The sequence below is a fragment of the Neopelma chrysocephalum genome, unplaced genomic scaffold, assembly GCF_003984885.1.
Source record: "Neopelma chrysocephalum unplaced genomic scaffold, ASM398488v2 Primary Assembly neopelma1_43, whole genome shotgun sequence".
In the NCBI taxonomy this organism is placed as follows: Eukaryota; Metazoa; Chordata; class Aves; order Passeriformes; family Pipridae; genus Neopelma; species Neopelma chrysocephalum.
In genome coordinates, this window is record NW_020897702.1 from 14810516 (window position 1) to 14838515 (window position 28000).

At 41.9% G+C, this 28000-nt stretch overlaps 1 protein-coding gene across 1 annotated transcript; it reads left to right on the forward strand.

The window, feature by feature from the left end:
• Positions 1 to 12278: 12278 nt before the first annotated feature.
• LOC113964770 (transmembrane 4 L6 family member 1-like) lies at positions 12279 to 27762 on the forward strand. The gene is made up of 6 exons (XM_027677411.1): positions 12279 to 12420; positions 15435 to 15614; positions 18798 to 18863; positions 25399 to 25544; positions 26324 to 26510; positions 27027 to 27762. Exons 2-6 carry the CDS (start codon positions 15444 to 15446, stop codon positions 27045 to 27047), a joined length of 591 nt encoding a protein of 196 aa, XP_027533212.1. The 5' UTR covers positions 12279 to 12420; positions 15435 to 15443; the 3' UTR covers positions 27048 to 27762.
• Positions 27763 to 28000: the final 238 nt, after the last annotated feature.

Here is a 28000-nt window from a genome sequence, read left to right on the forward strand (position 1 = left end):
TACTTGAAGGATAACAACTAAAAGTACTGTGATTCTAAAAGGCATAATTAGAAAGCAAAAGACAATGACTTCAGGACAAGCAGAGTTTTTCCAGCCGGTGGCATAGACATCAAACATGGCTCTGGGTTGGGACACACAGGCCAGCTGGTGAAAAAGTCAAGGTGATGCTTGAAGGTTAACAGGACCCCACTGTTGTCTTTGCACAGGGCCTGGGACCCTCCGGCAGAGAATACTTCCACTGCCCAGAGTAGCTATCCTGAGCTCAGGGAAGCTACAGACTTCATGTCCTGTCACTCTAGCACCTGAGTTTACAGAACTCAGAACAGGGTGCCTGTGTTATGCAAATATTCATTGTCATAAAGTAGTAAGCATTTTGCATTTGAATAGAAAATATGTTTATTTATAGGGTAAAGTGCACTTTGAACAATATTGTGTGGAGTTCAATTGCTTAAATCAGCCACTCGCATGACATTAGAGATATTTAAGGACTAAGGTACAGGGTAATTTCATCCAGACCGTTTTGTTGTGACCTCCTGTCTGTTTGCTTTTATGTAACTAAAGAATTTTGTTATATGTTTAACTAAAGTTCTGTATATGTGGACTCATATAACTCAAGAGCATCAAGCTATAGGGGACTAGGAAGGGGGAGTGTTCAATTCTGAGCTGGCACTTGACTGCATTATAGTAATTTAAATAATAATAGTGCTATGTCCTAGTTTTTCTATTGCTTCTCATGCACGCAGGATTGGGTCCTTGTAGCTTTCTTCTTAGAATAACTATTTAAAATTCAAATATGAAGTTAATTTATTTGTCTATTACTATAAAATTTATTTATGTAACTGAAATAACGTGCAGGCATTACCACCATATATCAGTAATATGTTGTAAATCTGGTAAACGCCTTAGCTTGGCTTTGGCACTCACTAGATCTGGCAACTTGTATACCCTTTGTGTCCACTCATTAACACTTAATTACCTTGTCACATCATTAAACCCAGGCACATTTACATTCCGGAGAGGTGCTGTGGGCGTGACTCAGAAAAAGATGAAAGAATAGCTGTTCTGCCCTTGCATCAGGAAAATTTCTGGGAAGCTCCCCTCCAGTGGTGAGGTAATGGGATTAAGTTTGTCACTTTGTTCAGGATCCTTTCAGCAAAGGGGTTGGGTACAGGTTCCTCTTTCTGTCCCTCTGAAGGCTAAAATTAGAGTATGGCTGGGTTTCAAAATTTTGTAATGAGAAGCAACACTCATAGGTCTGAAGGGTGAACATTTTGAGTACCAGTTTGTGAATGAGCCCTGAAACATCACCAATAGACCTCTCTTTTCAAGTACAATAGGAATGATTGCAACAATTATCTTAAGTTAATGCACTAAAGAACAGACTTGTGCCAACTAGTGTTAGTGATTTAACTACAATACTTAAGGTAACCTTGTGATTGCCAAAAAATCAATAGAGATTCTGGATGAGCTGATCTTGATCAGTTCCTTGAAATCAGGCAGCTCACAAAAGACTGTGTACTACTGAAGCCCAGCTTGCATTCTCCATTGAATAGAGTATGAGTTGATGTTCATGCAGACTGTTTACTCTGTTCCCTCTGCTTCTTCTTGATAGCATTAGAATTTCCAGTCATACGTGTCCCTTCCTGGTCCCTCTGCTGTGTTGGTTTGTGTCTCCATTGCAATCCAGCTTTGGGAATTTGTCTATTTCCAGCATAAGATTGCCCTCAGCTGGTATTGCCACCAACCCTGGAGCTGTGCCTGTAGTGACCATCCCAAGGTGACGAAGAGTGCCTGTGGTACATCTGGGAACTCAGCTGTACCCTCATAAGTTTCACATCACTCTTTTAATCAAGACATCCTCTCCCTTCATCGGTTTTCCTATGCTCTCCAGTCATGAACACATACTACACACAAAAGTCTCATGGTACGTTGCTGAAAAACACTTTCTATTGCACTTTCTAATAATTTTCTGAGTTGCAGCAGTAGTGAAAGAATGTAAATCCCATGTTACCTTGGGTAGTCACACAAGGTGTATCTGAGTGACTTAAATCTTTTGAGTTCACACGGGTAGGTTGGAAATCTCAAAAACCACCTGCCCTCCAAGACACGAACAACTTCTATTTACAATTCTGGATAGGACTTTGGTGAGAAAGGCTTCCTTGGCATATACAACACTTCCCAGGAACACTCCAAGTTTAAGCACTGAAACTGTTGAAGGCAGAAAGACAAAAAAGCTGCTGGAACCCCAAGAATAACAAGGATCTCTGATCAGTGAGGAGAAGGACAGCTGTAACCCATATTCCATGTGACACAGTGAACCTGACTCATCTGCCCAGAATCTTTGTGGCAGGACAGAGACTGAACCCATCCCTCCAGATTCCCACGTCAGAGCCCACATGGCTCCATGGCATTGCCTTCCAGCCACTTGGACTCAGTCTATATACCCAGCTCAGGGACACAATTGGACATTTACCACAATGGTTGTCTGGAGATCATTAGGGCAGAATAATTTTCTCTGTGTATCTCTGTGCAGATGTTTTCCTTGCAGAACACCTACTTTGGCACATTACCAGTTGTGGACAAATCTTGAGCCAAGGTGTGAAATGGGGAAAAGGGCTTCTGTTATATCTGAAGCAGCACACAGATTCTTCTCAAAGTTTTGAACCACACCCAGTATCCACCACAACGACAACAAAGGACAATATCGTAGCTGAATTTAGACTTTAGAGAAACCAATTATACATTGGGAAAAAACCTGAAGATATTTAAATTTGAGAAATGCAAGGGAATGCAGTGATAAGAAGGAAGGCATTTACCAGTGTACTGAAAGAAGCTGCAAGTTTGAAGAGATTACAATAAATTGCCAAACAGGCTGGACAAGTGAAATGTGCTCATCCTCAAAAGCCATTAAAACAAAGCTAAAAAAAAGAACGTTTTGATCCTAATTAAGAGAAGCTTCTTGCGTGTGGTAACTCATGTAATATCTACACTGTTAAAACAAGGCTAATACCTCAACAGAACTTCAAGGTACATTTTTTATGGGTTTCTATGGTGCTGCCCTTTGTAGCACTTAGCAAACATGAAAGAGCTTAATATTACGTCAGCACTGTGGGACAGAGCAGGTTTATTAACCCTATTATACACATAAGACACTCAGGCAGCAAGGCAGCCTGATCTCTTGACTTCCTGTCCAGAGCTGGGAGCAAGGCAACAGCCCCTCTGCCCCATAACCTTTCACCTGAGCATGAGAGTGGAGGAGACTGGGTCTCACTGGACTTTCACTGTTTGTGGAAGTGATGCTGTGACTGGTTGCATGTTGAAACCCTTTCACACCCACCTTTGCTGCCTGCCAGAAGAAGGGCCAGTGCCAAGGTCCACTTCAGATCTCCCTCAAGTAGCTCCTCTGCCTGCCTAGCCTCCTCCAGATGCCCCATGGGCACCATAGGATCCTCTTCCATCACGTCTGGCAGCACTGACCTACTTACTAGAGGAAATGTGGCCCTTTTGTTTCCCTCCAGTGAGATCATTGCCTCATTTTCTCTGTGGGCAAATAGGGGAGTTGTGTTAATAAACCCCAGCACTGGAAAAGTAACCAGGGCTATTTAAAGCAGGTAGCAGAAAAGAAGGTATCGAGCTTTGTGAGCAGAAATGGAAGAATTTATGTGATTGCATCTGTACAAGTGGCTTCCAAACTGCTGCAAACTCAACTCTGCCAGGCAAGACAAGAGTGCTATTAACCTGCACACTCCCAGCAGGCTCTGCTGATTAAATGGGAGAGTGTTGTGTGTGGTGGAGGAGCTAACAGGAGTTACCTGTTGTCCAGACAACTACTTCTGTCCAGTTTCTCTGCCTGAAAAGGAGAAAATGTGGAAAATGTCACAACCTTGTAGAAACCTGGATGACTGCCCACAGTGAAATTATGTGTTTTATGGGATATGCTGCCAACACTTTTAGCGTCTTTCATCTGCATCTACGAAGCTTTGCAATAAAGAGCACTCTTCACTGACTCTGGTACTTCCTATTTGAAGGAGCCTGTGTTACAGCCAGAGAGCCATTCCTGGAATGGAAACTTTCAGGTCTGATATTAAAAAGGAAAATAATTTCTAGGGCATTATAAATTCCATAGTCTATGGAAAAAAATCTCTCTCTTTTACTAGCCCAGTTATCAATTTGAAGAGCTTGTTGTGTCTTTCAAGACATCATTTATCTTTGTTTTATAATTCCATGTTAGTACCAAATCTTATACAGTTGCTACTGAGAATTTCTTCTCCTGTCTGCCCAGCTCTTGCTTAATCTCTCCTTTTCCCTGCTGAGTACAGTCCTGGGAGCTGCAGAGCAGCCTTGGTTTAACAGAGGCATGCAGGAGACAAGACAGCTGCCATTTAAAACTCCAGAGTTGGATCAGGAGTCTCGGCATCTTTTTTTGCAAGTAAGGGCTTGTAAACACTATGGCAGGGATGTGGCCTGGTAAGCCTACACTTTGTATACAAGAGTGATGAAATTTGCCGACTTGGTGCAGATTCCTCTCCAAAAGTATCATGAAGTGAAAGGCAGTAAGATGCCAATATGGCTGCACCCCCTTGGGGTGCAAGCTGGAGTGTTTCTGTGCTGGAGTCCACTTACCTTTCTGAAATCAGGACCAACTTAGACAGAGGAACCCTGGCTTTGCCAACATGCTGTCAGCAGAGCTTCCCCCTTTCCCAGGCCAGGTCGATAGTTAGAATGGGAAACTTCATGAACAATAGTGCCTGAAATGCTTCCTCCAGCTCATGCAGGACTTGGGCCAGATCATATAGGTCCATCCACAGTCTGTATGTTTTGGAAGCAAAAAACTGAACATCAAACCCCACCTTTGGTCACCTCAGAAAACAGCCAGAGCCTCAGAAGTGCTGAGCAAGTTCCCCCAATGGAGGAAACACGGTTTCAGCTGACTAACTGTAAGCCCTCAGTTAGTCTTAGCTTCTCCTTCTGTGTGCTCATCCGTAAAGTGGAGATGATTATATCTGACTCCCTCTCCAGGTATTTGGAAGCTAATTTAGTTAATGCTTGTCAAGCACTTTCAGGTCTTCAGATGAAAGGAGCCGCAGATAGGCAAAGCATTGCTATTATTATTAATTATTTCTATTGTGCAAGCAGACATGAAAGCAGCAAGAGTGATGATTACTTCCTTTACAAGTGTCAAGACACAGTGCAAATACACAGACAGGGATCCTCCCTACCCTGCAGTGCTCCTAATCTTACCAGCCAGATCAACGAGACAAGGAGAGGGGAAATGAGCACAAACAGCAGGCAAATGCAACGCATGTAGTGACTTACTGCACACAGGTTGGTTTTTGCAACAGCTGCTTTTTAAGTGTCCTGTTAGCCAAAAAAAGCACAGTGTCACTGTTCTGAGGTATTTAAAAGTCCCAAGTCAGGCTCTCAAAAAAGGAAAAGTTTTTTACAAAAGCTAGTAAATGTTAATTCTCCTTATTTGGCCTCTGATTTTTGAGCAAATCAAGTTTTGAAGTTTTTCTCTGCAGCCACAAGTACTGAAAATATTTCAGTCCAAAAGCAATTTAAAACATTTGGATACGTAAGACAAATTCCTGATAGTAACAGGTTGTTGTCAATCAGCTGCTCAGCAGGTAGGAGATAAGCGTGGGCTTGGTGGCAGCTCATCCCTCTTCCCTCTCAGGCACCTAGTGAGTCTCTCACAATTAGTTTTCATTCTCTCCAAGGTACCAGAGGCTGAGTGCACACCACACAGGAGTCTACATGCAGTGATGAGATGCTCCATAGTCATTTGTTCCTTTCTCTAATGCCTGACTAGAGAGGCAGGCGGAGATGTGAAAAATCAAGTGGATCTGAGCCAAATGCTGAAAACTCACACATCACTGCAAAAGGGCTGGTGTTGGTTCAGATTAGGGAGTGGGGAGCATGACCAAGACCAGTAGCACAGCAGGACTGGGATGCTCTGAGTTGAGAAGTACCAATCTGAGCCATCTCACCTTTCTTTCAGAGTGTGAAGTGTTGCAGAGGCAGATCTTGGGTCAGGGAGTACCAGGCTAGCCTGGCAATCAGGCATCTGCATCCCTCACCTCCTTCGGGGTCTGTTTCTGCCCATTGGAAGGAGTGGATCTGCAATGTCCTGGGTGAATCTGACCACTGTATGAATCCAAATGGTTTTCTTGTTAGCTTTTTCCCAAATAAGTCATACAGTTGATTTAATAATAGCTAGTGAACATGCTTTGGACAATATCAGCTGCATTTTTTTGGTGAACTATTCGAGGGATGAGGATGCCTGATGGAAACTACCACCAGACATGCACTGTAATTAAACTCTTGAACTACTCTTTCAAAAAACAATTCTTTCAAGGAAGAAGCTGCAGTGTTTCTGGGAGGTCATAGAGAAGTGCGTCCTTATCTCATTAAGCATCTCAAGGATATTACAAATAGGTTTAAAATGCTGAACCAGCTGTTCCCCGTGCAACCCTTCTTCTTTCCAGGGCTGGATTTCATCCTTGGGCTCTCACCAAGCTCCCTCTAATGGTCACAGACATTGTGGGTCATTGTCTCTGTGTGTACACCACATGGGCAAGACACAGGCACAAAGCCCCAGCGTTGCACAGGGTGAGATGTGCCTAAAAAGGACGTCCTCCAGGTTCTTGTTTTATTAATATGTGTGGGTTCATCTCTCACCTAGCTCTTTTATGATCTTGTCTCCACCCAGTATCTTTCGTCTTAACACTTCCCCAGGTTCTTGCCTTTCTCCCCAGCCACTGGAGACATTCCATCACTGCAGAGTTAATGGACACCTTGCCCTTTAGCTCAATTCAGGCTCACACCTACTATAAAGAATGGAGTACACCACGGAGGAACGACAAGAGCATACACTGGACAGTTCGTTCAAGTCCAGTTTTTAAGTCTAGTTTTTTGAGGTCTTCCTCCTGCTGGCTCAAACAGGGCCACCTGGAGCTGGCTGCCCAGAACTGTGCCCAGATGGCTTTTGAATATTTCCAAGGATGGAGATGCTATATCTCAAGAATGGAGACAGAGTGTTCACAGCTTTTCAGAAAGGACCTATAATTATGTCTTCCTAATTTTAGACACAAACAAAAATGCCTGCAGTTTACCTCAACATCCCCTCACCCTCCAAAAAGTGAGAATGAATCTGCCTTCTAGTGGACCTAGGAACAGGAAAGAATAAATAATTTGAAGATGGAGATTGCTTCATTTCTGGGAAGAAGTTGTGATGTGGTTGTCTGTGCAAGCAGAGAATCCTTTTTAGAAATTCATGCAGTGCTAAGACATGCCCAGAGGCACTTCCCACTTTGGGAAATATTGACTTGATTGCCTCAGACCCTTCTACTACACATGTAGAGATTTCAAATACTATCCTGTCCCACAGTGGGCCCAAACTAACAACTTCAGGGTCAGCAAGGGGATGCATTGTCCTGTCTTCAACCAGCCAGCATCAGCTGGGAAAAAAACAGACAAACCTCAGGATCTGAAGACTAGCTGTATTTCCTAAGACTTATCCAATTTTTCCACATGTATCTGTTTCTCTGATACAGTCAAAGTAAGCAGTAAGTACTTTCACTAGCAAGCAATAATTCTGGCTACAAACCTGACCTCGTGTGTGATGTTCAAAACATCATAGTTAGGCACACAGAACTAGTATTGATTTTCCTTTTTTTTTTCCTTCTGGTACAAAACCAGATGGACATGGTGAATGACAGGACAGTCTCCCTGCAATAACAAAACACTTAATGATCACTTCTGACCTCCTGGCTGTTTCCCTCCTCTTTCATTCTGATGGGAGTCGCTGCCCCAGGTGTCTCAGCCTTGCACAGAAATTTTTAATCTCTTTCAAGTTACCTGGACAAGCTACGAGTCTCAGTCTGACCAAAATCACCACTCTGGACTACAAAAACCTTGCCTCCTGACAGTGTCAAACAGCTCTAAAAAGTGCAATGAGCATTTTTTGAGAAACCCCGTGTTTCTTCACTATATTCCCAATATTTGCTTTCGTTTCTGAAGGATTCCTGAGTGACCCAGAGCAGCTCAGGGCAAGAGAGGAAGGGAGGAGAAGGATCACCAGAAGCAATAACATTTCTCCTATTTGCTCAGGTAAAAGGAGCATTTTCCGGTGGGTACTGCTTTTAGCTCCTAATTCACCTGCACTCTGAGCACATACTTGGACAAATCCCAGTGTCAAAACACAGGCATGAGAAATGCCCTTCAGCCAAAACCAGAAAGAAGTGTTGCACGAAACCGGCAAAATGAAAGCACAAACCTCTAATTATTTTAATATTGGATTGTGACAGTGTTGTTCTCTGTTGGGAACCCAAACAACCCTTGGCCACAGGTCATGGTTCATTGCTATTTTAGAAAACATTGGGATTGGCACAGTGCTGTCCCTGGACAAACCACTCAGGTAATTAAATAAAATGAGCTTTGCAATAAATCAGAGGAACAAAATACACACAAGCAAGCAGTGGGTAATACTTTGGTGGACAGGCAGAGCTCACTGGGTGTTGTCTCAGGACCATTCCCCCTCACTCCAGAAGGTGTAGAGGGTACTCTGTGCAACCTTAGGGTGCCCTGGGCTCACAAAGTCGCTGATAACCATGGGGTTTGTTCCCAAAGGGTCCCTCGACAGTGACTCTAGTGTCCCCAGAGGCAATGATGTGTGTGCTACCACTGAAAGGGGAAACCTATGCTTAGCAGGATGTCATCTCAGGGACAAGAAAGAGTCTAAGTAGGTAGGAAAGGGGATCATGCATAAAAAGAGAGAAAAGTGAAAAGAAAGAAAGGGAAAAAAAAGGAAAAATAGGTAAAACAGAAGAGAAAGAAAGATCCATTCATATGACATTTAAGCTGTTGTTGCTGTGAAGTGCATGTCCAGTAAATGCTGTGTCTTAGGACCACCAGTGCATGATGGTACCATGCAGTCAATATATTCCCAAAGAGTGAGGAGAGCCTATTTCAAACTTTGTACAGACTAGCTTCCATTCCATCCCTTCAGATTCATATATATTCTTAATATAAGCACCATAACTTGCACCACTCAGTTATTAAATGTTATTTTTTTCTACTTATCTGTAATCTGATCCAAATTGAGCTTTTTTCCATTGAGCTGCTCCTCAGCTTCCTTGATGTTCTTGCCATGCAATTAGCTCATCGTTGCCTGGGTCATGTGGGTCTGGGATACTCCAGAAAAAAGAAAACCTGAATAACGTCGGTAGTGCCATTTCCATCTTGCTGTTTCTACCTTAACAGAGCATCTGCATGCTCCTGGATACAGGCAGGCATGTTAACCTGAGTACCTGCTGGGGCTCTGGCCTAGGTGACCTGCAGCGCCCAAGCTCGTGAACATTCGCAGAGCCAGCTCTTCTTGGAAAAAGCTTCTTAAGGGCAGTTTGATTCCTGATTCTTCCTCAGAAAAATCAACCTTCCTTTCTCTCAGTTGAAGGAAGGGAACATTAATAGCAAAGTGTCATAGGAAACAGCAGCAAGAGATAATTTGTGTCACAGTGTCAAAGTGTAATAAATTAAATTGAGTGGAGTGTCACTGTGTACTTGGAGTAAAGCTTTGACTTCAGAGGAGTCACATAAGATGAGAATAGATGAGAGCAGAGCTGCCTGGTTCCTTTTTCTACAGTGTATCAACAGCAAAAAGGGCATTTTTCCTTAGTGTGTAGCAGCTACACTCCAAATGGGGCAGATCTATTAATAGAGTAAGTGGGCAGTCAGATATGCCCTTCAAAAACCTGCATAGGGCTATAATTCTTCAGTTTCTAGCTCTCGCGTTGTACCACTCAGGGAATTGGTGGGGCTGGAATGGCTTTCATTTCTAGCATAATGAACAGGATTTTTCACATATATACAGTTCCTCTCTCAGTACCCATGTTACTACTTGTAATTGGAAAATTAATAAAGAGTTTATGGCTAAAAGGGTAGAAATAAAAGGAGAACCAGAGCTGCTGTACAGTCAGTCAATATAATCAGGAGGCATTGATCAGTGGAACACAAAATGCTTTCATTGCCTTTAAAAGCCAATATTGCAGGGGGAAAAATAGATGTACAAAATCATATACACCCAGCTTAGCCGCTAAACACTTCACAGACAAAGTTCAGTGTTTCTAGGTGTTTTAGGGCTTGCTTTCTTTAATTTCTTTTGGATGAGTCTATCACATCAGAAAAACAGGTAGGAATCAGGCTGTCTGGTGCTTATACATGTTTTTATTATGTTCTTTTTTTTGGCATTCCTTCTGTATCTTACAATGAGCAGTATTTAGTTCAGATCTCATCATAGTGTGAATATGGATATTACTCAATAATCAGAAAATCGAAATATATTCTTGAAGCAGTAAGAGAATTGTGTTTAAAACATCTTACTAGTATTCCTTTTTTTTTCCAATGGCTAGAAGTACTCATCTTTGGTTAAGCCCCTGAGTGCAAAATGTTGAACAAACATAGATGAAAACACCAAACTTGACCCAAACAGTTTAAAATCTACATAGTAGATAGAAGCTTTGGAAAGTGCAGAGAAGAAAATTAAAAAGGTCAGTAAAAAAATTGTGTAGTGCTGGCGACACAGTATAGGTGAGAAACTGCGGAAGTGAGGTTTGCACATCACCCTGAAGGGCTATGAACCATGCAAAACCAGAATCAAAATCAAGGATGCTGAGGCTAACTGAAGGTATAAGGTATATAAGGATGGGAAAGGTGCTGCCTTAGAGATATTACAGAGTAAGACTGTATAAAAACGCCAAGCAACCAGGATATGAAATTTAGGGGGAAGACTCGTCTTGTGTATCACTATGAAATTTCCTTATCTGCTTCTTAACTGTCTACATAAGCTGGCAGATCCTCCCAGCTGCCCCAGCTGTCAGTGCGAATTGCTGATGGTCTTCAAGTTGTTCTAAATTTAATTCTTTAACTGCTTTAAATGGCATTAGGTCTTGCACCTTTGTCCTGTTGGAAGATTGTTTGAGACTTACTTTGTTCCTTTACCTTGGGGTCAAAGTACCACCCCAAAAATCATGGTGAAAGGCTGTTGCTGCTGATGTCAGTTGAAGTTTGGGGCATTGGATTCAGTGAGTTTGTTCTGTTTTCCTCCTTGTTGCCCTCTGTATTGTAATGAAGGTTCTTTACCTGACACCACTCTGAGATCAATAGAGATTTTCACTGGCTGTGAGTCAGTGATGAGGACAATCTTATTTAATATTATTTTATATTATTATTTATATTAAATATGCAATCCGGGGACTGAAGTCCCTGTGTTTTGCAGTCACCCTGCCATGCTGGTAGTCCTCATAGATGCAATTCATCTGACCACAGATTCTGACATCTAGATTTGAAAAAGTGGTGAGATTCTTTCACCATTAATGATTTACTATAGCCCTACTCCTAGAGGAGATCTCGTGAATCTTTTCCTTGGAATTGTGTGTTTCTCTCACTAAGAATAAATGCAGCTTAGGGTGATGGCTACCTCATGGACACCCAAAGTCATATGAGATGAATTCCACCTTAAAACAATCTTTCATAGAGGATTTAGAGGATGAAGGTGAGAGATGGCAGAGTAGAGAGTGAAATTTTTTCCATATTTGCTTTCACTCACATGTCCCTTTCACAGATGTTTTTGTGATCACATCATCCTTCCATCTGAATGTTGAGAACAAGGCAACAGGAGGGCCCTGTCAGAGAGCAGATGTTTCCAGTGGAAGAGAGGAATCTGAGCATATTCCCAGCATGATTGGGCCAAATCTGACCTACTGAGTAGGTTTTTCCTTGCTTCTCCCTTTGGTTACATCTCTCCCTTCTCTCCAGCCTTTCTGTCCTTCTTCCTGTTTTTTTCTCCTGGCTTGCTGTGAATTTTCTTTCCTTCCCTTCCCATCTCCACTCTCCTCATCTATCTCTCCCAGCAGCATCTTTTGGAGCACAACTAGTACTGAATTTTAACAGCCACAACCCATCGTGCAGAAGACAACAACACACCAGTGGCCAGACTTTGCTGGGCCACCACCTTGTGCTTCAATCACATTTTCGGCCAAGCACCCATTGTTTCTCTGCTATCTCCTGCTTTTCCTCTTCTGCCAAACTGCACATGGTTGAAACGGCTGCAGCTGTAAAAAGGTCTCCACTGTTCCGATCCGCGTGTCCCGGGGGGCCGAGGCATTGACCACTGGAACACTGCCCTTAAAATAATCAATAACCCCGGGTGACACGCCAACCTTGCGCTGGCCAACCAGGGATAACTTGGGGTATTTCCTCATTCTCCAAAGAGAAACAGCTATTTGTTTAATAGAGGCCGTCACCCAAAACCATCTCTGAGCCTCCCTCAGACTGCCACACTCCAGGAGAGAGGAGCTGGAAAGCCTGAAACCGACTGAGGGAAACTCTGGAGCCTCGAGGCCATCTTAGCTCTAGAAGGTAACCAAAAGTATTTACAGTGCTTTCCTTAGCATTAAAAAGCAAAACTTTCTAAAACCCTCGTTAAAAATTAGAAGCTTGCTCTAGCCACCTTGCTTAACTAAGCTGTAGAATGTGCTTTTGTTTGGTGAATTAATAATGTGTTTTAAGTGCTTCTGGCAGTCCAGAGTGTTTTCCTAAACTGTAATAACACAGTCAGATCCTCTGATGTGCACAGGTAGCAAAATGGAATTGATTTTGGTGGCAGAGGCTCTCGCTATGCCTGGTGATTGTTGTTTAGGTAAGTTCTCCCTGCAGTTTGAAGTGGTATTGAGATAGGTCAGAGAGAACAGGCTCTTATCCCCTATTCTTCCAGCCAAAGCAGCGTCATGTTGCTTTGCACTGAATGACAGTTGGGCCCTCCAATGTTGTATAAAAGGTGCAGAAGAGGATTTATAACTCAACTACAAGACTTAGCTTTTGTAAGAGGCCAGGAAATGCCTGCGCTTGTTTGCTTCTCTCTGGGGAGGGGAATAAGTGAGGTTGGGAAAACACATGGAAAAGCTAAAGCTGGAATTAGATGGGAAAGCAGACAGGCAAAAGTCAATGCAGAAAATAACCTACACATTGGTTATTTCAAAGACAGGTAAAATATCCAATATTTTTACCATGTGCCTTCACTCCTTCCCCACTTCATCTTTGACTTGCACATTGTTTTTCTGTTTAGATTTTTACCTCTTTGAGCTGGGGCTTTTCCCAGAGGCTTGCAAAATGCCTTGTCAAATTTTGAGCACCATATAAAAAATAGGTAATGACCATAAACAAAGAAGTATCTCTGTTAAAAATCTTCCCATCTGGAATAGTTTAATTCCAGTTAACTTGTTTTAAAGCTGGATTAAAAAGTACATGATTGCAAAGTGCTCCAAAAAAAAGGCAGGGAAACACAGTTCTCTTACTGAACTCACAGCGGCAGAGAATGATGCAGATTTTTTGCTATAGAAATGCAAACTCAGAAGTCTCTGGCAGTCACAGCTACCTCACAGCAATATATGGCACCCCATAAAGTCTTTCTGTTTTCCCTCTCAGTTACAGAGGTCTGAGGACATTGTTGTCTGTCCTCATGCCTTATCTTACCTCTTCACTGTCTTTGTTTTATCAGCAAAGTCTGTTTTAGTCTGTCTCTGTCTTTCTCAAATGTCTTCATATTACCTTTCACCTGGGCCTTTTTTTGCTTGGGAACCCAACCTTGACTCATTTCTGTGCTCCTACCCTGCTTAATACCTTCTCAATACCAACCTTTGTCATAAAACTTTAAGGATTAGCCACTGCATATGACCAAATTGAGGGACATTTCATGTTTACTGCCTCAGTTATTATAATAACTATTTGCACGTAGCAAGCATAGGCATCTGCGTGTGCTTGGCTACAGGTGTGTGTACTGCAACAGAGTGTGACCAGATCCTTTTCCTTCTCTTGCATTTGGTAATTTGCTCACAGGAGGGCAAAGCCCTCTTTATCATAAACTGTCAGTTCTCTCTGAGGAAAGAAACCCACAGATTGGTATCTTGTATTTTCATGCATATTTTATACCTTTATGCATTTGAAAGCCTTGAGCGGGAGTGAAGCTATGATAAAACATCATGAAGAACTTGTGATCTGTTTATGTCATAAGGTTCATGGCCATGTGAAAGTTCAATAATCTCTGCCTCAGTGGTTTGAAATTTCCAAGCTGACGTGGAGAAATATCTGTGGATCCACTTTTGTACTGATCAGTCTTTTCTCCTTGGCTATAGATTACAACATGTGCGCAGAATGAGCTGAGATTGTAGACTTCGGTAAAGAGGGATCTAATAGCAGCCTACAACAAACTTGGGGGTGACAGAGGTGGTGGAGTGGTGGGAGAGGATGTAATGAGGAGCAATAGCCCCATTTACAGGTAGGGAGATTCAGGTTGGACACAAGAAAACATTTTTCACCAAGAGGTTGGGTCAGCCTGGCAACAGGTCACCCAGAGAGGTGTTTGTGGCTCCATCCTTGGGGGTTTTCAAAGCTCAGCTACATAAAGCCAAGACTGACACAGTGACCTAGTGCTGTTGATAGTCCTACTTTCAGCAGAAGGTTGGACTGGATACCTGCAGAGATCTCTTTCAACTAGTGCTTCATCTATGTTGATTCTTTTATTTTAAAATAAGAACCCAAATGCTGTGAAATACTAAGCAGCTGTTTTATATGTTATGGCAGATCTCTCAAAATTAGGTGGGATGTCTTTTTGACCTGTCCTTAGCAAATAGCCACAGGATTAAACAGGCTTATAGTTTTTCAGATGTTTTAGCATAGATGCCAAACAAGTCCACAACAGTCTTATCTACCCTTACCTGCAGAATAAGCATGTTACAGAAAACAGTAATGAACATTTCACCAATTCTTGCTGACAGTATATTTTTGACTGAAACAGTGGAAATGCAGCTGGTAGGGGTTCCAGTGAGGCTTCCCCATTTTCCAAAGTGCCAAGGCAGGGTTGTACATTCCTATGGCATTCTCGGTAGCCATTTCCTGCTCTTTTAGACCTTCAGTACAAGACATTTCAAACCAGCTTCCCAAGACAGTGATCCCAGACAATCCGGTACATCCATCTCCCCTTCCACTCAAGGCCTTAGCCCCACCATGAAGACTGCCAGCCAGGGTATCTGTTTGTGTGGTCATGGGTTTGTTACTTATGTTCCCAATGGACAGACAATTGTACATTAACAATTAAAATGAAACTCTCTGTTAATTTCATAGCAACACAAGTTTAGTCCTATAGTTTTAAATAAATCCAATTAAACATTCCAGTTTTGAGTAATTCAATTTTAAATAAAGTCACTGAAGGGAACGGGGTCTGTAGAATAGGATTATCTGTGTAAATTTTACCTGGAACATTTCTTTCTTCAAAACTGATTCTTCTTTAAAGATTCTTTGTTAAAGAAGAAAAATGCTGAAATCCTGTGTTACCTGCGCTGCAGTAACCCAAACCTCCCTGTGTCTTTCCTGAGCAGAGCGCTGCCATGTGCACGGGGAAGTGTTCGAAGTGCATTGGGATTACCCTGTTCCCACTGGCGACATGTGCCATCGTCTCCAACATTCTCCTGTACTTCCCCAACGGACGAGTTCTGCAGCTCAGCGAGATAACCGATCTGGTCTGGTATTTCCATGGCATTCTGGGAGCTGGGATATTGGTAAGAGAGGTGTTTCTAATGTTTCTTAGGGGTTTTGTTCTGTTTTCTTTTAAATTCAGGGCCAAGAAGACCTCCATTAACAAAAAAAGTCATAGAGATGTGTTTTGCATAAACTTATGAACAGCTTAACTGGGAAGCTGGGTAACGTGACTGAAAAAATGCATTTAGGACAAAAAAGTGGCTAATGAAGGTATTCCTGAAATACATAACAGGACTCCAAGACAGAAGGAAGCACTAAGACTGACTGCTTACTGTGAGGAGGATTACATGGGTGTTCATTCTCCATGGGTCAAAGCAAAGTTGAGGTCCTAAGATTAGCTGGAGGTCACTATTGCCTGCACTGCCTCATTATTCCTCTAACTGCACACATAATTCTCAGAAACTTTAAGGACAAAACTGAAACATTTCAGTAGGTGTTAGTTCAAAACCCAACTAACACTCCACAAATGTGGAGTTGCAAATGCCTGAACGCCTCATGTTCCCACACTCCCACCTACATCCTCTTGGGTTTGATCTGGTTTGAATGTGCTCTTCTATAACTAATTCTCCATTCCAGGTCTCGGGAAAGATCGCTTTTATATGAATATCCATGGCTGGAAGGGAACACATTGGGCAATACTTATCTTTCCAGTTCATCAGAAAACCTGCTCCCTTTGTGCTCTTCCAATTATCTAGCCAAGTGCAGTTAAAAAGCTGAGAGAGTACCATACATATGACCAGTATAATGGCTGCTATGCAGCCTAGGCAGAGAGCTAACTACCTGCACGTCAAAAAAAAATGAACATTTAAGAATTAACTTAGAAATAAAGCAAATCTCATTCACAGTCAGGCTATGATGCAGCTGCCACTTAAGTCTATGGAAAATCTGCAGTGGATGTGGTTCAGACTCATATATCCTAAAGCAGAGACATGGTATAAGATCATTCAATAAATTGTTCTCCACCAGCAGCTTGCCTGCTTCTTCTTCCAGCTACTGCTTGGGCCTATTACTCATGCTGAGCTTGAACGTAAGCATGAGTTGTAAAAGGAAGAAGTGGAACTACATTAGAGACCTGTGGAAAATTCATATCACTGCAAGCCCAGGAGTCATTGGCGTTCAATGAAAGAAAAGGCAGATGTTAGACATAAGAGCATCACTGGCTCATTGAAAATGAGCCCTCTTTTAAGGCTTCCACACAGACTTGCCTGTGGCCAGCACCACATACATCAAAAATGAGAACAGTAAGTAAGAGGAGAGGAAAAATTTGCATTGAGCTTCAAAACACAGCATTAGGAGTAATTATTGATCCACAAGCAATGCTATTGGGTGTACAGGTTTTCCAGAAAACAGCATGAGAAATGCCCACAGGTGAAGAGAAGGGTGAAGAAAGCATTATTATCAGCTCTGTTTTCTAGGTGCTGGAAGCATGGAAAAATGAGGATTGACTTCTGGGCCTCCTAATGAGTTAAACAGGGGGAAGAATGCCCCATGATTGGAGTCTGGTCCATATCCTGGCTCTACAGTGAGGGAAGATGAGACTGCAATACCCCATGCACCTCTCTGTTTCCTTATTTCAAACATTTAGGGTGTAAAGAGAGGTTCTATGTGTCATTGTAACATCTCTCCTCAGGGAAAGCTTATGTGCAACACTGGGAAATGCCTGACTGAGCCATGGCTCATGCACAGCTCTTATTTTACTGACAACAGCCAAATCTAGCAAATTCTCATTCCCATGTCAAAAGGTCAGTGTTTATAATCAGGCACTGCATAAAAAGAAAGCTGGCAAGCAAATCTTTCATCCTGAGCCAGGCTAATAGATGACAAAAAGGTGTTTGCAGCTTAGATGGAAAACCTCGAAAGAAAGAAGACAGCCCTGGAGGAAAGGGAGTGTTGGCTTGATGGGCAGAGGTATTAACTCTTCTTCTGAGTGCCAGACAGTAGCACGCTGGGGCTGATGCTGCCTTGGGGTCCACTTGTGATTATTTAAGAGCTGACTTCTTTCCAGGAAGAGGAACACCTTTTTAACCTCAAAGCTCTACTTCTTCAGGCTTCCAGCTGTGGTACAGCCACCACTGCAGGTGCTGTAGGTTGCTTCTGGGGTGTGCATAAAAGGCAACGTAGAATAAATCCTTTGAAAAATATTTGGGGGTCTGCAAATCTAAGCAGGTTTCATAACCCTGTCCTACATAGTCTAACAGAGATACTCACACTACACACATAAATTCCCCCGGCTTAATTCGTCGTGGACATTCTGTTCTTCCTAATCTGCATGACAAAATATCTCTCCAACATCTGGTCAGGCTATTTTTCCAGTTTTCACCTTTTATGTTTGTTTGTTTGGGGTTCTCGTTATTTCATTAACTTCATGGGGATCATTTCCTACTTTCTAAAATACTCATTTTCTTGTGCTGCTCTTTGAGATGGCTTAACAAGGATTGGTGGGCAGAGACAAGCCAGCAGGAGTATGCTGGCTGCACAGCTAGAACCACAAAAGCTTTCTTGCCCTATGGCTACCCTATTAAAGGCAACTTTTCCTATCTCCAGAGTGCCTCTGTAAGGTGGCATTATATCTTGAGCCACAGATAGTTACTGACTTCACTGTATTGGTCCGACTCTACCTGATAATTACCATGAAGAAAGCTGATGTGAACTGAAGTTCCCTGTTGAGTGAAGTCCATTTTGTAGGTTTTCCAGAAGCTTAGAACAAAAACAAACAAACAAAAAAACCCAAACCCAAAACCAAACAAAAAACCCAAACAAAAACAAACAAACAAAAAAAGTCAGATCTGTTTCAGGAAGTACAAGGCTGGTTTCCCAATTAAAATACAGAGCAGAATGCTCAGGAGGTTTAAAGTGACATAATTCTTAGTCCAGTTATGCATCTTTTCTGGACAGAAATTCCATTTTCTCAAAACTGACACATTTTTTCCAAAAAAAACCCAGCAATACCCTGCTGAAATGAAGCAGTATAGCTTCAGAAACCAGAATTAATGTACTAGCTACTTGCCAGACAGCTCTAGCTGTAATCCCACACTTATTTCAAAATAACTCTTCAGCAGCACCAACATCTAAGCAGGTGTAACCCACAGAGAAGAGACAGAAGGTGGTTTGCATTTGAGGAACATGATGCCCCAGCTCTCAGAATTTAAAAACCATCCCAGCAAAAGTGCTGCACACCAATTCAGTTTGTGCTTTTCTCACAGGTTATTTTGCCGGCATTCATGATGCTGGGAGCAGGAGGAGCAGGATGTTGCGCTAACAGATGTGGGGTAAGTGGATATTTATGTGTTGAAATGGCACTATTGAGTTTGTGCAATAGCTCCTAAATGGCTGCTCAGCAGGTGGAAATGTGCAGTCACAAACCATCACGCCACCATCAACAGCCATGTCAGGGAAACATAGAAGAGGAGCTTGATCTACAGCGTCCCTGGGCTGGGGCTGAGAGCTCAGTTAGCCAACAAGAATGTTACAGTATTGCGGCTGCTGGTATAAAGGAAATCAGCCAGCGATGATATTGGAGCACTAAGGCACAGAGCTGAGGCAGAGGGGTACTACACCACATAAAGTAAAACATGGCTCCAGCTTCCCCTGCTCAAGGCAATACTAAAGACTGAGACAGCTACTTGTCTCTTCTGCTTCCACCAGGCCCTGTTTCCTCCATACCCTTCCATGGCAATTTGTTTTTCCGCAGGTTCATTCCTGCTTTCCTCTGTAGGGGTAGATAGGTCCCCTATTGGCAGGTACATGCTAAAAGCCTGAGCTGCTGCATCTGGCCCTAAGGAGCCCATGCTGCTTCCCACAGTCTTGACTAGTAGTCTGTATTTGCCCAAATGTTATGCACATGAAACATGCAAATGCAATTTAGGCTCTCTGTCATCTAAAGAAAGGTCAGAAAGACTTTTTGCCTTGATAATTAAGAATATTATAAAGCAACACGCTATACAGACATCTCCATTATTTCTCAAGCCCTGAGCACAGACTTCTGTGGGGTTATCATGATTGGCAAGAATAAACTGACTTAGAAATATTTTTTTAGTTTGCATCCTTCCCAGAAGCAACCTGGAATGAGAGATTCCATACAATAAAGCATGTATCTTCTCTAGTCTTCAACTAATATTTAGTTTGATCCATAAGACGACCTTCACCTCTTCAAGATGCTTTACTTAAGTTAATTCATTATTCATAATACCAAAATAGCATTCTTCATTAGGATGTAAGCAAGTACATCCCAAGGGGCATGCCATTACATTGATTTTACCAAATGTCACAAGCACAGACAGGATGCTAACGATGGCCAAGCAGGCCAGTTGCAGAGCTGGGGTGTGAGCCCAAGCACCCTGAACCCAGTGCCTGAGCCAGCTGCTTCGCCTGACTTTGTGTGATGTAGAAAGCAGCAGTGAAAAACAGCCATACTGTGGTGGTTCTCCCACTCTGCTGAATGTGGTGAGTTATGAGGGGAAATCCAGCTGAACTGGATTGAGTTCACACATCTTAGATATTCCTTCTCCATCCTTTATTCCAACACTAAATATTACAGAGCCAAGAGTCAAACTTTCCCAGACTGGCTAGGTTCACTCCCCAGCCCAACAATAATAGCTGTTAGCACAATGTCATTCAGTAGCCCACATCCACAGACCTCCCACGATCCTCCATTCCCCTCCACCACCCTTTCACAGTCTGAGACATTCCTAGCAGCAGTATATGAATGCCAGATATACCGTCTGCACCTTCCCATCACTGATCAGTTACCTACAAGCTGTTCCTCCTCTTTTTTGTTTTCACTTACAGAGAATACAATAGATGTTGACAAAGTAGTTTCAGTATGCACAATGATATTTTATAGAATCAGGAGACTCATTGAATCTTTATGATTGGAAAAGACCTTCAAGATCATTCAGACCAACCTTCAAAGAAATACCACCATACCCACTAACCCTTATTACAAAGTGGTAAATATTCATATGAAGAGGGCTAGCTGATGGCCAGGTGATGAAGCTATCCAAAGCAAACTAGGGAATCAGCTCGGTGAGGACAGTATATCAAATAAAATGCTGTTTTCTGGGACTATGGGAGTAACACACCTCTGTGAGGTGAAAAGGGTGAAGGTCTACACCCTATGTTTTAAGTAGAATGTGGTTCAAAGTAGAGATGAGATGGGGACATGAGCAAAGAGTGAGTGGCTATGAATGGCACTAAAAACAAGTTTCCCCTGCACAGCTCCAGGGGAAAAGTGATTTCCAAGCATGCAAAAACAAGTGAGTATTGCAGGGAGATCTGAAGGTCAATAATATTCTTCTTCAAGAGAAGGAAGCTCAAGGAAAATTTGCTTTGGGGATAGTGGAAGAAAATGCAGAGACATCCACAGCAGGGTTGCTTAGATGTCCTGAACATACGGGCTGCATATCCAAGGCAGGGGATGGTGTGAGGCTCTGGAGAGCAAAGGACCCCTGGGATCCATTCAAACATGCATAAAGGCAGCAACTTCCCAAAGTACCAGAAGTCCTTGTGAGGTAGGTCTGGGTGGACCTGATAAGGGGTCCCCAGCTCTTGTCCACCAGCTTCCACCTACTGCCAGGGAAATAGCCCTCACTGGAGCTACTCAAGAGCAGCTGTAAACCAAAGGCTAGTTTGGGCACTTTTCTGCTTTGGAGATCTTAGGTATGAAATGACAATCTACACTGAATACTCAGCATCGCTTTACACAAGGAAAAAAAAAAGGTTAAAGCACTATTACTGATCAGAATTATCATTCGATCAGAACATAACATTTTTCCTCAGGGAAGGGACTCTATCCTATTGTATTTTGTGCAATATCTGGTTTAACAGTTTCAGACTTCATCAAAGACTTCACACACTGCCAAAGTATCTACAACAGTAATAATAATTACTATATTTCTCATACTTTTTAGTCACCTTATCGAGTTCTTCAGTTCACAGTGATTATGTGCTGCATCAAGTTTTTCACTAATACAATTTAAATTATTACTTTCAAACATGCATAAATGGGTTCTTGTCCTTGCATTATGGAGTAATGATTTTGAAAAGTGAGAGATTTAGAAAGCTTCCTTGTTTTGCAGCTTAGCATATGCACATCTAAAAGCACCCACTGCACTAGCATGATGAGGAAAAAAGTCCCACCCAAAATACAGCTTCTCCCATTGCATCAGCACACATACTCCAGTATTTCTCTCTAAGCCTTCCTTAAGAATTACCAGTAGAACAAGAATAGCCATAGCAGCTTTCCAGACAAACAGACCTAGAAAAGCAAAGATATCTGGATAACCAGACAGAATAATAACTCCAGAAAAAAACCCATCCACCCACAAAACCAACCAACTGAAAAAAAAAACAAACCACTCCACACCTACAGAGAAAGAAACAAAGAAGAAAGAAATGTGCATGAAACAAGAACCAGGGCAATAAAGAGCAACACAAGCTAGGAAAGGAGGAACTTGGTAACTTCACCAAAGCAGCTGATGCAAATTCTCAGAGAATGAATGCTAAAAGTCTTCATCAGCTCACCAGGGGCAATCCAATTGAGTGAAGGATAAAGCAGGGAAAAGATTAAAAGAAAATCAGCAAAAAGAGAAGCAAAACCTTTGCAAGAAGTAGAGAACAGGTCAACACCACAGGAAACTAATTTCAACAAACTCAAGCATCCCAGTTTATACCTTGTGTTGCAACCAAGGACATAAATAAAGAAATAAAAATTTTAATGAAAAGTAAAAGTAGGGAAAACACTGAAAGTTTGAGATCATGAATTAGTTAATAAAATTCTTGGATTTCTACAGATTATGAGGCAAGCCTCCAGAAAAGTGTCCAGAACAGTACATATAACGGGAAAATGCCACTACATGTCTAGAAAATGTCAAGAGAGCCAATCTAACATCTGCAGTAACCTCAGACTCCCCTTTTGGCGACAATTAATGCCTTTGTCTATATGATCTTATACACAGTAAGGGAAATGGTTTGAGGCTAGTCATACAGTCGACAGATTTCAAATGAGAAAATCATGTGACAAAGAACAGTCATTGAAGATAGCGTTGACAAGTATTACTAGTAGTAACTACTATCATAAAACACAGTAATAGCAAAAGACAATTTGACTGTTTCTCTCATAATTATGTTTGGGATGCCCCATACAGCTATACTGTGCTAAAATGAATTGTTAGCATTATTAAGATCTTTCAACCAGAATGCACAGTTAAAGTAAATGAGAAAAGTGATTCAGCATAGGTAGGAGTTTCAAACAGAGTATCAGTCACTCACGTTCACTACAAGGCATGGTTGGTGATCTTATTATGACAGACAGTGCACCAGCTACATCCCAGGCACTCCTTTGGTCCGGGACAATATACTAAATTACCTACCTTTTGCTGACAATGAAGCTCTGCTAAGAGCCAACTCAGCCAACATGAAGATAAAGACAAAAAAGGGTATCCAGCTTTGCAAAAAAAAAAGTTATTAATCTGTTATTATTATGAAATCTCAGCAACTTCTAATTCAAGGATTGCTTTAGAGGCAAAACGACACACAAAATGAGTCAATTCACACACCAGCATCATGCAAGGTTCTACAGAAAGCAATAATGTCATCAGCTAGCAAGTTGGAAACTGCATTCACCAGCATGTTTAGACAGTGAATAGTTTTTCAAGACTATGTCACAAATCTCCAACATGGATGGTGGGCATTTTCATTTGACTCTGTAATGCAGAGATCTGTGGAGCAACTGGCTCTAGGAGGTTTCTACCTGCCTTGTGGACTGTTATGTTTCACCGGTATTTGCTGGCAACAGGGAAATGAGACCTGAGGTATTTTTGGCTTCAAACCCAAGTCATGGATGAAAGTATTTCCTGTGTGCTTCCTCAGCCATGTCTCTATCCTGACTTCCAGGCAGGCTTGCTGCTTTGTCCGTGCTCCAGGTCTTCCCCTGGCTCTATCAGTCTGCTCCAGATTTTTTTCTCCTTCTTGGCAGTGTTGTGAACAACCACAAGCAGTGACTCTTAGCAAGACTAGTGGAAAGCCTGTCCCAGAATAAACACCAGTAACAGCTCCTGGTATTCTTGTTTCTATATACAAACAGCAACCAGATACATCCCATCCACTAACAGAAAACTACCCCAAAATGGAGGAAAGGTAATGTTTCTGTGGGAGTGGCTGATGTAAAACATATAGGTGCATTACATACAATTCAAAGTAAGCACTGGTTTGTTGCCACACACAGCACAATTATATTTCTCAACACGACAGTGGTTACCATGTGTCATGGTGTTGCAAAATGAAGGAAAGCAGGAATGAAGTAAGGTTTTTTTGCATTCCATCAATTAGCAAAAACAATGCGTCTTCTGCTACTTTCATACCTGGTTTGGTGGTTGCTTTCTAGTTTCTGTTGGTGCAAGGGCCAAGAAAGGTGAAGAATTGGAAATGCCAAGGCACACGATATGGAATACATCAAGCCAGGACTGGCTTCTTACTGGCTTTTGAAAGAAGACTCACTAGATTTTTCATAACTGATAGTTCAAGTATAAAACTCTGAATAAGTAGAGCTCTGAGCTTGCCACCTTTTAAAAGCTAAACAAATAAAATCTGAAGTCCTTTAACATCTAGGATAGCTGTAAGAGTCAGAAAAAGTCAACTATTTTTTGTTCCCACAAATTTATTTTTATTAGTAGTAGAAAAAGTAGTAGTAGTAGTTTCAACATATAGTAAGAAACAAATAAAGAGAATTTTTTCCCATTCAGTGTAAGCTCTCTGTCATTTGAAAAGGGGGGGTTTACCCAATCCTTAATGTGGGGAGATTTTCTCAACCCTTAGTGATTTATTTGTCTGTCAGTGCCCCAGGGAAGCCAAAACCCTTATACTTGACCAGTCTGTCAGCATCCCATAAGGGGACCCTTCACTGAACAGATTCCCTGGATCGGAGGGTGATTCGACTGCCCTTTTCAGGGGGCTAAGCCACCAGCATGGAGACCCCTCAGTGGGTCTTACCAATGTGTTATCTGCTGCCGTCAACTGCCAGCACCTGCAAAGGACTCACTCTAACTGTTTATGGAATAACACTCTTTATTAATACAAATTGTGACAGGTTAATAAGGTTTGAGGGTTGCCAGTGATAGTATCTGACTGCAAAAACATGTTTAAAACAATCTGCTACACTATAAAGCAAGCTCTAATCCTAATATCAGTATTTAATGCACATAAAGTATGATTCTTACCCAACAGATGTCCGTATAGGGGGGTAGACAGGTCCAGCCTGTTGATTCATCCCAGAAGTTTCAGTGGAGTCTTCCTCAATTTTCCCTTATTCTCAACTTACTTTTATACTATTTCTTTATATTTAGGTAGAGCTTGAGTGACTTGAGTCATAAATCCTTTTATTTCGTACTGGTGTAAAATTCTCTCACTTCGCTTCTCATGCCTAATGGAAGGTGGACGTATCTTGGCATTCAAGGAGTGGGATTTCAACAGTTGTTGCTCAGCAGCAGAACATCTTCATCTATCTCCCTTGGTTAAGAAGTGCCATACAGTCTTACGAACTACAAAGTACCACTGTGCCGCAGTGGTGGGAGGCCATAGCACCTCCATTTTGCTCCCTGCTCCCTTCCATCCCCCATAGCAGGTGTTTATTGCTGTATAGGGAACTCTCATGGGGCATGTCAACCGTGTTCCATCCATTGAGTAGCAGTTGCATTTTATCTTGTAATTCTTAGTCTCCTCTAATTTTTTAATGCCAGCCATCTTCCCACACTCTCTATGCTACTCAAACCTCTGTGCATGCAATGTTGAAGGTCTTTTCCCTTTCAGATGCTGCTGTCAGTGATCCTGGCTGTGCTGGGATTCGCAGGAGGAGCATATTGTGTGGTCATCTCCTCACTGGGGCTGATTGGGGGTCCTCTGTGTGACACAGGTGATGGAGAATACCTCTACCCTTTCAGGAATGACACTCTGAAGTGAGTATTGCTTACAGGCTCCTCCAACTTCGCTTTCCCTGATCTCTTCCCCACCTTTTTATAGCAAACTTGAATTTTTACAAAATGAATTGATGGTCCACCCTGTGTATGACTAAACTCACATTTCTCTGAATAGCATGTTCCAGCTGGTCACCTCTTTGACCAAGGAATCATCCTTTGGCAAATTGCCTGAGTTTCTTCTGTTGTGCTTGTCATGGGCCCCTTGTGCAATTTGCACCATGCTTTCAAAATGCTGGTGAGCTGTGGCTCCCAAAGGAGTCAAAGAGAAATGTTTGATTACTGTGCCACGTTAATCTGTTAAATCATCAAGAATTGAGCCTGCTCTACTTACTTCTGAAAAGCAAAGCAAAAATCTTCTCTGAATCTTTAAAGTTAACCTTGGCAATCATGCTCCTCAAGTCAGAGCTAGAGATGGGCTGAGATACCACAGCAGGAATGGAGAATATGGAGACACATCTTAAAACCATTACAGACTTTTCTCTTTGGTTATTAAAACAAAATAACTAATATAATTCAGCCATAGAACAAAGAGGAGCTTCTTGTGTATGCAACAAAGTACAGATGTGGTTCTCTTCCCTAGTTATCAATTGCATCTGTGTAAAGGGAATTCTGAAGAGAATCACCAGCTTTTACCAACTAGTAGAATCTGAGACTCACTTTGTGCAATCAAGCTCAGAAAATGTAATGCCAGAAAACACAGAAAGCATTCTGCAGTTTTTATTTTCTAATACCTTGCCAATTATTTTTCTCTAACGCAGAGACAATTACTTGTTCAACCAGACAACATGGAGTATTTGCAAAGAACCTGAAAACATCATCCTTTGGAATATTGTCCTTTTCTCTATTCTCCTGGCCATCGGTGTGATTGAAGCTATTCTTTGTTTTATTCAAGTCATCAATGGACTTACTGGTTTCATATGTGGCACATGTATGAGAAGAAGAAAGGTTGGTATGCAGTAGAAGATATCAGAGTGCTTTACATTCCTTCCAATTTTATTTTTCAGGCTCTGTAATGGTACATGAGCTGACAGATGTGCACAGTCCCTGAACAAGCTCCTCTGGGGAGCTCAAGCAGTACAGATTTTATTTGCACACACTTGCTCTCTCTCCATCACATTGCAGTCAGGAATAACCTGGTCCTCAGATATTTCTGAACAGCAGAGCAGTATGACATACTGACATACTCACTTGCATGGTTGTGTTCCTATTCAAGAAGCCTTTTTGATAAAGTGTAATGACCCTCCCTAGCATCTGTAAGAGAGAGACAAAAAGTAGACATGTTTTAAATTGGTCAACAGCAGTTAAGTTGTTATTTTACAAAATGGAAGAAAACCTCTTTCAAATTTAATTTATCACTACTGCTTCCTTTTAACTGTTTCTTTTCATTGTACAAGATATTTGCAGTAAGCCTAATATCCCCCTGGAATATTAATTAATCATTTTTCATTCATTGCCTTACAGACAAATATTTCTGGGATGTGAATGACCTACAGGGAATGCCAGGACAAGCCTCGAGCTGCCGATTCACATACAATAAGGATAGTGCACTGTACTGTATTTATGGGGGAACAACAAACTAAAAACAAAATGTTCAGGAGTTTTCGAGGGCAAAATGAATTTTTTATAAAAGACAGCAGGGTGGAAAAGGGCTAGATCATTTAGATCTGAGACTCCACATTTTCATCTCTCTAACTATACCTGCTAAACCTCAGGTACTGGCAAAAACATTAATCTACCTGGTCCTGACTTGTGTATAAAGCACAACGATCTTCAGATAAAGGATCACCACTTGCCCTCTTGTGTATGTGGGAAATGGAACTGTTGTTAATGTATATATTTATCAACTGCATGAAGAAGATACTCTCTGCCTGATGTAAATAACGTCCCGTCCTCCCCAGATCCCACTGTGGGCTCCCCTGTCCATTCCTATTAACTTGCTAACCGGGCACTCACAGATTTGAATTAGGATGAGCAGAGAATATATCAAGCAGTTTTTGAGACACTGCAGAGGCAACTGAAGAACACAGTTTTCAGCATCCTTCAGCCACCCTGGAGCCAAATCCCCTTGTGCCATTCAGTAACTTGCTGTCATGTTTGACAAAGTCCAGTGCACTTCTAAATCGGTTCTTCAGGAGTATCTGAGAGATATGGGAGCCTTTGAGGGCCATTTGGGTCAGTATAGACAGCAGGGTTTGGAGCAAGAGTTTAGAAATGTCTGGTTTAACACAAGAGTGAAAACCATTTTGCCCTCATGAGATTACATAGGAATTTCACTAACTTCCACACAGGTCTGTAGGGCTGCTCTAGAACAGATCATATGGCCAAACCAATTAACTACCTAACTTTGGTTAGGTAAAGGTAGCAATTATGTTCATCTTAGTAAAAAATAAAAGATATAATCTGAAGGCAACAAACTGCATCAGTTTTAGTGTTAC

Coding starts and splice junctions, on each gene's coding strand:
- LOC113964770 (XM_027677411.1), top strand. CDS start 15,444: ATGTGCACGGGGAAGTGTTCGAAGTGCATTGGGATTACCCTGTTCCCA. Junction 15,615..18,797: donor TTCTGGGAGCTGGGATATTG/GTAAGAGAGGTG, acceptor CTTTTCTCACAG/GTTATTTTGCCGGCATTCAT. Junction 25,545..26,323: donor TTCAGGAATGACACTCTGAA/GTGAGTATTGCT, acceptor TCTCTAACGCAG/AGACAATTACTTGTTCAACC.